The sequence below is a fragment of the Prionailurus bengalensis genome, chromosome C1 (genome assembly GCF_016509475.1).
Source record: "Prionailurus bengalensis isolate Pbe53 chromosome C1, Fcat_Pben_1.1_paternal_pri, whole genome shotgun sequence".
Lineage (NCBI taxonomy): Eukaryota > Metazoa > Chordata > Mammalia > Carnivora > Felidae > Prionailurus > Prionailurus bengalensis.
The window spans coordinates 221,759,799-221,769,168 of NC_057345.1; the positions used below are offsets into that span (position 1 = coordinate 221,759,799).

The 9,370-nt window shown below is 59.9% G+C and overlaps 2 protein-coding genes across 7 annotated transcripts in view; one reads left to right on the forward strand and one right to left on the reverse strand.

Moving 5' to 3' along the window:
- The window catches only part of ANKMY1 (ankyrin repeat and MYND domain containing 1), a 43,299-nt gene extending 40,669 nt beyond the window's left edge, over positions 1-2,630 (reverse strand). For 4 of the 6 annotated variants that reach the window (XM_043578366.1, XM_043578361.1, XM_043578363.1 and 1 more), the window contains exons 1-2: positions 2,410-2,629; positions 1,800-1,953 (exon numbers count right to left, since the gene is read on the reverse strand). In XM_043578366.1, coding sequence (XP_043434301.1) covers positions 1,800-1,936 — 137 coding nt within the window. In that variant the 5' untranslated portion in view covers positions 1,937-1,953; positions 2,410-2,629. Of the gene's footprint in view, positions 1-1,799; positions 1,954-2,409 lie in introns of all 6 variants that reach the window. The other 2 variants (XM_043578365.1, XM_043578364.1) reach the window with 2 other exon arrangements.
- Positions 2,631-5,105: 2,475 nt separating this feature from the next.
- Positions 5,106-7,098, forward strand: DUSP28 (dual specificity phosphatase 28). The gene is made up of 2 exons (XM_043578369.1): positions 5,106-5,620; positions 5,895-7,098. The coding sequence occupies exons 1-2, from the start codon at positions 5,219-5,221 to the stop codon at positions 6,048-6,050; spliced, it is 558 nt and encodes a 185-aa protein (XP_043434304.1). The 5' UTR covers positions 5,106-5,218; the 3' UTR covers positions 6,051-7,098.
- Positions 7,099-9,370: the final 2,272 nt, after the last annotated feature.

Genomic DNA, 9,370 nt, shown 5'->3' on the forward strand with positions numbered 1-9,370 from the left:
GCGCGCACACACACACACACACACACACACACACACTCCTCCGTTAGAGCCTACATCCCAGGACTTTACCTGGGACTGCATTTACAAGGTAACCAAGTTAAAGGGAGGTCATCAGTGGGGGCCTAGTCCAATGTGACTGTTGTACTATAACAAGGAAAAGAAGTTTGGACACAGAGGAACACACAGAGAGAAGATGATGTGTGGACACAGGGAGAAGACAGCCGTCTACAAGGCAAGGAGGGAGATCTGGAACAGATTCTCCCTCGCACCCTCGGAAGAAACCACCCTGCGCACACCTTGACCTTGGGCTCCAGCCTCCAGCCTGAAAGACAGTACATCTCTATTGTTTAAGGCACCCTGTGGGTGGCACTTGGTCGCAGCCCCAGCAGACTAACGTGCCACTTTTCTTGCTTTGCCACAGGGCACACACACTACATGCTTAATTTAAAAATTAAAAAAAAAAAAACCAACCTTTTTTTGAATTATTAAGAGGAAAAGGTAATGGACTATAAAAACATGAACAAATGGAAAATTTCCTCAAAAAGCCAAAGGAAATGATTTTAAAACAAAGCGAGAAAATTACCAACACAAGCAATCAGCCGTAAAGCCCGCTGTTGAGTCACCGGAAATGCCCCGCTGGCTGGCCGGGTGAGCAGGGTGGCCATGTGGTTCTGCCACCAGGCAGGCTCCCTGTGCCCCTTGGGGGCTCAGAGACCTTTCTCCTCTGTAAAACAGGGACTCTATCAGTCCGCTCAGGCTATTGCGAAGTCCCACAGGCAGGGAGCTTGAGCCACAAACATCCATTCTCACGGTTCTGGAGGGGGACACTAGACATCTAAGGGTGCCTGCAGACTCGGTTCCCAGACAAGGCCAGGCTCCTAGTTCATAGATGGCACCTGTGTCCTCAAGTGGCAGAGAAAGAAAGTGCCGGCTTCTTCCTCTTCTTAGAAGGGCACTAAGGTCATCATGGGGCCCCACAACTCTAAGCCTAATCACTCCCCAAAAGCCCCACCTCCAGGGCTGGGTGTGTCAGTGCGTGGAGGATGGTGTGCTTGCCAGAGAAGAGCAGGGCGGCCTGACAACCGGGGTCTCGGGCTGGAGCCTGGGGAGGGGCAGGGGGGACAGGGGCAGGGGGGACAGGGGCAGCTGCAGGCAGGGCAGAGCTTCTGAGCCCCCCACCCCTGAGCCAACAGACCTCACGTGACGGTGACCGGGACAGGGGCCAGGACGGCTAGGGCCCGAGCCTGCGCTGAGCCTGTGGAGGAGCACCAGTCAGCAGGACGTTGGGGGTTAGGGCTTCAACACGAATTTCGGGAGTGTGAGTGGGGGAAGGGAGGCACAGTGCAGTCCACAACAGGGACAAGTACAACGGGACTACAGGGTGGGTTTCACCAGATGCCACGGTTAGGCGGGGAGGGCAGCCTGCCCCTGGCCCAGAGTAGGCCTGGGAGGTGTGGGCTCTCGCTGTTAACACCATAGTGTGAAGCCGCCCAGCTTGGGAACCCTCGTGGCGAGGCTAGGCCAAGGCAGAGTGGCCGAGCTAGAAGGGAGTGCGGACATCTGGCCGGGGGGGGGGGGGGGGGGGGGATGAGGGGGTGCTCCAGCTACCCCGTGTTGTAATTTTCCTCAGTGGTTGCTGATACGACGCTCAGGTCTTCCTCTCTCTCCAGAGACTACTTTTCGAGGGTTAAAATAACTTTTAGGGGTTTTTAGCACCTGCCCCAACGCTGGATCCCAGCTAAGTCTGGTCCCCAGGGTGGGGCTGGGAACGCCCCCCCCCCGTAGGAGGGCCCCCACACCTTTTGGTAGAGAGCATCTCCAGGGTCCCCAGGAAGTCGGTGGCAGCAGGCTGGCCGCCCCTCCCTGCCAGCTGATTTTCAGAGATGTCATCATCTGGGACTTTATAATACAAGGCTGAGGGACACCCACTTTCCATGCCTCTCGCCTTCGAACCTGAAAGCAAAGCCAGGGACCCACATCCGCCCTCAGAGCTCCTGGCGGGCCCCGGGGACGTGCCCACAGCCCCACCCGCCTCAGAGAAACAAAGCCCCCCTCCCCTAACCCGATCGATGCCCCCATCCTGTTGGAAACTCCGCCAGCGTCCCTCCTGTGGGGGCAGGAACCACACATTAAGAGCCATCTGGGCCACCCTCCCACGACCTCCTTAGGGCCCTACGTTGGAGTCAATATTCCTCCCCGAACAGCAGGCGTCCCCTCCCCCCGGGTCTCTGATGCCAGCCCACGAGGGCGGCCGGACCAAGGGCAGGGAGAGGGCCCTCACCCGACCTCACACAAGCACGTCGGCTCCCAAGTTTCCTGCCTGTCCCAGACGCGGGAGGACAGAGGGCCGGGCCCAGGGGGCGTCGGGACCACGCGCAGAGCCCCGGGACACGCGCCTTCCCGTCTCACCGCGCTCCCGCCGGGATCCCGACTGCGCCCCTGCCGCGGGCCGCACCGAGGGTCGGAGAGCTCACACCTACTGCACCCGGCCCGCCCAGGGCGGCGGCCAGCGCAGCGCAGCCCCACTCGCAAGTCTCGTCCGGCTCCGCGCAGCGCCCGGAGCCCCAGAGCGTCGGGTTTCCCTGGAGACCTGCCCACCGCCCCAGCGCCGGGCGCTCCCTGCCTCCACCAATCCCCGCGCCCGGCCCCTCCCCAGACCACGCCCCGCCCCCGGGCGTCCTTGGCGGAACAGGGGGCGCCCCTCTGTGACCTCACAGGGCCCCCGCCTGCCCGCGGCCGCCGAGCCCCCCACGCCCCGGCGCTAGCGGGCCTTGTGCCTGAGCCCCGCGAGACGCGGGAACCCGGCCGCCTGTGTCCGCTACGGGCGCCGACCTCCACGTCCCGCAGAGGCCGGTGAGCCGGCTCTGGGCCAAGGTCTCAGGGAGAGCGTGGGGAGAGCACTGAGCCCCCTACGCTCCCCCCCGCCCCCCGCCCCCCGGGAAGAGAGCGTGGTGGGGTGTGCCCGGGAGACACCTGCGGAAACCGAGGGACAATGGGGTTAATCGTCCACAGCCGCGCGCCAGGACGCAGTACAGCCAAGATCTCCTCAGGCTCCGCCGGACTCCAAAGCCGGTTTTTGGCCGTTCCGCGCAAGTTTGTGGAAGGCACGGAGCGGGAGCTCCTGGTCTGGTTCGGGGCGAGCCGACAAAGGGGACTGAAGTCACGGAGAGAAAAAGGATTAGCTGTGGGGACCGAGGAGTCTCTAGGGAAGACTATGGAGAGAGGAGACCTGAATAGGGTTTCAGGGGATGCGCAGGAGTTCTCCAAAGAGCACAGAAAGCGCAGCCCAGGGAACTGGGCTAAATGTGCAGAGAGGCACAGTGGTGGGAACAGCACAAGGACTTTCTGCAAAGGAAGCAACTGGGGCCTCTAGGAGAGAGGGCGGGGCTCTCTGCAGGCGCAGGGCCTGGGGTTCAAAACCCAGACTGCCCCTTAGAAAGAGGGGAAAGAGACATGCAAAGAAGCCTAGCCGCCTCCCACACCCGCCCCCAGTGGCTAGATTCAGGCTAAGGCTCTGGGGTGCTTCCCCCACCCCTCTACCTCCCAATTCCCCTTCTCCCTTCATATCCACCTTGGTTCCTGGATCCCCCCCTCTTTACTTCTTGTCCTTCACCTTCAGGTCCCCTCTCTCTGCCCTGCTCCCTCCAGCTGCAGCCTGGGCATTAGAGCACAAACCAAACTGTCTTTAAAATTCCTGTTATGAAAAGAGAAAGAAGTGATCAACTTCAAAATATCCTACAAACTTATCAAACCGTACCATCTGTTGTTAAGTTGAATGACATCCCCCCAAAAGATTAAGTTTAAATCCCAACTCCGGGTACCGGTGAATGACCTTATATGGAAATAGGGTCTTTGCAAATAATCGAGAGGTCATACTGGATTAGGGTATTCGCTAAACCAGATGACTAGTGTCCTTATAAGGAGACGGAGGCTTGGAAACCGCAAACCCAGGGAAAAATAAACTTGTTTTAAGCCATCTAGTTTGTGATACTCTGCTATAGATGAACCAAAATTGTGCCATGATTAATAAAACAAACCACAATATCAATGTATGCAGGGCTGCAGGACAGCTCTTCACTGCGGGACAGCTTTTCACCGAAACGGATCCCTGAAACACATCCCTGAATGACACTGGACATCAGAAAAACCTACTGGGGGCGCCTGGGTGGCTCAGTCAGTTAAGTGTCTGACTTTGGCTCAGGTCATGATCTCGAGGCTGGTGGGATAGAGCCCCACGTCAGGCTCTGTGCTGACAGCTCAGCACCTGGAGCTGCTTCGGATTCTGCATCTCCCTCTCTCTCTGCCCCTACCTTGCTCGCACCCTGTCTCTCAAAAATAAACGTTTGAAACAATTGTTTAAAACGGGGGGAAAAAACCTACGGAAGAAGTCTTCTTACATAGTAAATGTTGGGCAATAAATGATCTTAGTTTTTCAAAGTTACAGCGATGAACCAGATGTTACTAAAAATAAAAAATAAATATGGATGCATGAAGAAATGATGAAAAGGGCAGACAGCTTTATTTCATAGGAACCATGTTTTACAATTAAAGTGAAAGTAAGATACAGAAATTACAAAGAGCAATTAGGAAGCAGGTAAAAAAGGAACATAGAGCTTTCTAAAAGGCACATCAGGCGGCAATGCAATCATGCGTAGTTACTAAGCGTACTCGGAGCCAAGCAGCCTACCAACAAAACGACCGGGAGGCTACCGGACCGGACCCCAGTCCTGCGCACTACAGCACAGCTTGAGGAGAAGCCCACCTCCCGGAGCCCTGCTGCGGCCCTCCGGCCCTGCGGCCCCGGCCCGACCGGACCCGTTCTGGGCAGGTGCCCGCGTCTGTGAACCATACCCCCACCCCTCGCAGGGACAGGCGCCGCAGCGGTCGCAGCGTCGGGCAGTGTCGCAGGCCAGCTGACCGAAAACACCGCCCGCGCGCGAAGGATCGCAGCTCCTGAACCTCCGCGCCCCCCGGGGACCGCCCATTCATCTCAGAGTCCCGGCCCCGCCCACCCCACTGCGGCCAATCCCACTCGTCCTCCCAACCACGAGGCCAGCCAATGGCCGCCATCCCCACCCGCAGCCAATCGGCCGGCCAATAGGGAGGCAGCCAAGGCCCTGCGGGCGGGCCCCCGGGAGCCCTTTAGGACCCGGGGGTGCCCGGCGGTCCGCCCGGCCGCCCAAACTAGATCCGCGGGCCGGGTGCCCGAGCGCCGGTTATGGACCCGGGAGGACCCGTCCGCTGCGGGGCCCCCGGGGCCGCCTCGCCCGCGCCGCCACCGTTCGCGCGCATCGCCCCGTCACTTTTCCTCGGGAGTGCGCGCACCGCGGCCGCGCCAGAGCTGCTGGAGCGCGCGGGCGTCAGCCTGTGCGTCAACGTCTCGCGTCAGCAGCCCGGCCCGAGCGCGCCCGGGGTGGCCGAGCTGCGCGTGCCCGTGTTCGACGACCCGGCCGAGGACCTGCTGACGCACCTGGAGCCCACCTGCGCCGCCATGGAGGCCGCGGTGCGCGCCGGCGGCGCCTGCCTAGTCTACTGCAAGAACGGCCGCAGCCGCTCGGCCGCCGTGTGCACCGCCTACCTCATGCGGCACCGCGGCCTCAGCCTGGCGCAGGCCTTCCAGGTGGGGCGGGGCTCCCAGGAGGGGCCCCGGGTGGGACGGACCTGCCGGGTGGGGCGGGCCTTCCGGGTGGGGCCTCGGGGAGGACGGACTTGCCGGGTGGGGCGGGCCTTCCAGGTGGGGCGGGGCTCCCAGGAGGGGCCCCCGGGTGGGACCGACCTGCCCGGTGGGGCGGGCCTTCCAGGTGGGCCGGGCCTTCCAGGTGCGGCGGGCCTCTGGGCGTTAGAGGTGCGGAGCACCTTTGGCGCCGCGTTCAACCTAACCTTCTTGTTCTCAGGCGGTGAAGAGCGCCCGCCCGGTGGCCGAGCCCAACCCGGGTTTCTGGGCTCAGCTTCAGAAGTACGAGGAGGTCCTGCAGTCCCTGTCCCGCCCGCCCGGGGAGCCCTCGGGACCGTGCTCCCGAACGAGAGAAGAGCTCCAGAATGAGCCCTAGTCCTACAACCCTTGGAGATGACCCGGCGCCCAAAGCAGGGCGCATGGACTTGAAGGTAGTTCAATCGCTGCCTGGAGGATGATCTTCCTCCTCCCTTCCCTTCTTCCTCGTTGTCTACAGAGTTTACATTTCACCTTAAATGCAGATCTTGTGCCCTTTGATGGTACTGCAGGAGCGTATCCACTTAGGAAGGGACTGAAGCATCCCTTCCTTAGGTTTATCAACAGGGCTTGGTCAGGAAAGTCAATACCACTTGAGGAATTTTAGGCAGGAAGGTATTTAATACAGAGAGCAAGGCCAGGGAGCCAAGGTCAGGAGATGGGAAGTACAGGAGTCCTGGAGACCCAACCCCCCACACCCGCCCTGACTGCCTGCCACCTGTTAAGGCCACAGGGGCTTTTCCCAAACCTCATGCTGGTCCCATCTTGGAATCCGGCACGGGACCCAGACTTGTAGTTTCTACCATACACAGGCCAGGATGTGAGGCTGCGTGACAGCCCAGCACGGGCACCCTTGGGGCTCTGGGCGCCTGTGCCCACCTCCTGTCTTACAGCCTAACATCCTGCGGCCACCATCATCTCAAAGACGCACTGGCCACCTGTGCATCTGAGTGTGTTGATTCCTCTTTTGGTTCAGACACCCCTCACCTGGTTCCTATGGCCTAAAGACTGTAGAAAATGAATCACCATAGGGCGCCTGCGTGACTTAGTTAAGCGTCTGACTCGTGGTTTCAGCTGAGGTCATGATCTCACAGCTTGTGAATTTGAGCCCCGTGTCAGGCTCTCTGCTGACAGTGTGGAGTCTGCTTGGGATTCTCTCTCTCCCTCTCTTTCTGCCCCTCCCCTGCTCACTCACTCTTTCTCCTCGCTCAGGATAAATAAACTTAAAAAAAATTAATCACCATCGACACTCCTTAAATAGGAAAGGGAAAGAAGAAAAAGGGGAAACTGGGTTATAACGCGAGTTACAAAGAATACAGTCCCTGGTAAATATACGCTACTGTATACATAAGGTAATTAATAAAACATCACAATCAGTTTTTAACTGATTTCCTCTTGCCGCTAGTCATTTCACGTTCCCTTTCTCCTCAGCCAGCACCTCGCTGGTCCTAGTCTTTCCCGGTGAGATGACTCACGCCTTCATTCTGAAGGGCCCTGAGTGGCCCTGCTTGTGTTACTGCTGCGGCAGCCATCACCTACCACACGAGCAGGATTACCGGACGCATCAGGAGAATGTCCTGAGCTCAGTGTCCTCCTCCCGGCAAGACAGGATCAGTGCCTCCACCCAGCAGAGCAACCCCTGATTTGCCCGCTGTGTCAGTGGCCCGGGGAGCCTGGAACAGCCAGCCGGTGTCCCAGCGCACCATCCAGGGGAACGTGCGTGTCCCTGGTGGAAACATGCCACCTGGGAACGGAACCCCTGACTCAGCAGAGCCCAAAGCTGTCCGATGGGAAGCTCACGCCGGGAGGCATGGAGATGGTTGTGAAAGGGGCTCCCTCCCCACCCCGCTTACACCTGCACCTGAGCTCTGACCCCCTGCGTTGGCCCCGGCTCAGCGCGTACACCACACCTGGTAGCTGGCGCCCAGCCCCTCTCCACGTGGCTCTGCAGCTCCCTGCAGCCAAGCCGCTTTCTACCACCTTTATAAAGGGCTTGCCTGCTGCCGTGACTCCCTCCAAGCGCCTCGCACCTCGTGTCGCCTTTCCGTCAGCCCCTTGCCGTGAGGAAGCTGTGGCCACGTCTCCGCTTGGCAGGTGAGCTGAGCAGTTCGCCAGGACCTGCGCCCGGCTTCTTAGCCACCATGTCCATGGCACTTGTGATGGGACCCCCCCCCCCACCCCACGTCCATGTACCTCTCATGGGACACCCCCTGGCGGGCTGCCCTGGCTCCAGGTACCAAAGGTGCAAGAGCTGGGCCAGACTGAAAGACCTCTGTGGGTCCCGTCAGTGTTTTATCCCACCAGCTCTGTTTGAGAACCATCTCACTACGGCTCTTGGCAGAGGTCAGCTCTCCCGAGGACCTCCGCCTGCCTGCACATCCGCCTGGCAGGAGAGGCCGGGGACCTGCTCCCCTCCCTAGCATGCCACACTTGACCGGTGGTGCCCATCCGTGAGCATTAGGCTTGGAAGGCTGGGGCACAGGCAGGGCGTCAACTGCTTCAGCCCACCCAGGCCAGCCAGGACTTGATCAGCAGAAAACTAAAGTATGAAAGTTCCTGTGGGAGAAGCCCCAGCCTCTGATGGCCCCAACTTCTACCTCCCTCTCCCTGGAGGCAGGGCAAGGAGAGAGCGGAGAGCTGCCTCCTGCTGCAGGGGAAGGGAGGGAGGACAGCAGATGGGCTACAGGGAAGGGCCGTGGGGCCGTGCTGAAGGCTCTGTCCCCTGAAGGGCAGAGACAGGGTGGAGGGTGGGGACAGTGACAGCATCCCCATCTGTGGGCCTCACGGTCAGGAGGGGAATACTACTGCATAACACATGTGTCTGCTCTAAAGCTGGCTTGTGTTGGTTCCTGACATGAATAGGGGGTAGCAGGTGCCCCCACTCTCCTCCCTCCTTACCACCTCTCCTCCCTCCACCCTGTGTGCAGAACTCACCTTGGGGAGATGCCCAGGGCCCTCCAGCAGGGAAGGGATGAGATGTAACCGCTGCTCCCCCAAGTCCAGGGGACCAGGCGGGCAAGAAGCCCCTGATGGCTTCTGAGGGCACAGATGGTTGGTCGACCCGCCTGAGGGGGGGCTGGGGCAGGCTAGTGTGGGCACCCATGTGCAGTCCTGATGATGTCCTTCCAGCCCCGACCAACTGGCCTGGGGGAAGGGGCTCTGAGAAGCTCATAAAGCTGGGAGTGCCATCTAAAACCCTCCACCCTTGGCACTTCAGGGCCACTGCCACCTGGGCGGGAACTCGGCCACCTGAACTTGGTGAGGACCAATCAGACCCCCGCTCTCCTCTCTCGAGTCTCAGACATAGGACTGACCTCCTCCTTCAGGTGGCTGTGTGAGCCCCGGGGCTCCTGGTGAGTTTGAGCCAGGTGCCCCAACAGGGAGGTTGTGTTACCCCTGCTAAGAGGACACATGGGGACCCGAGGACCCATGGGAAAATTAAAGCAACGTCTCAGTGCACATGCTCCACATCAGCGAACATGGGCCTCCTTCCCAGCCAACCATCCTTCCCCATCCCTCCCCCACCCCCAGGGAGGACGGTGGGCACCATCACATGGGTTACAGATGGGGACAGAGTCCAGAAGGGTTAAATATTACTCGGGGATGATGCCTTGGTCAGGAGCAACTTCCATCCCACACCACAACTGAGCAGAGAAAAGA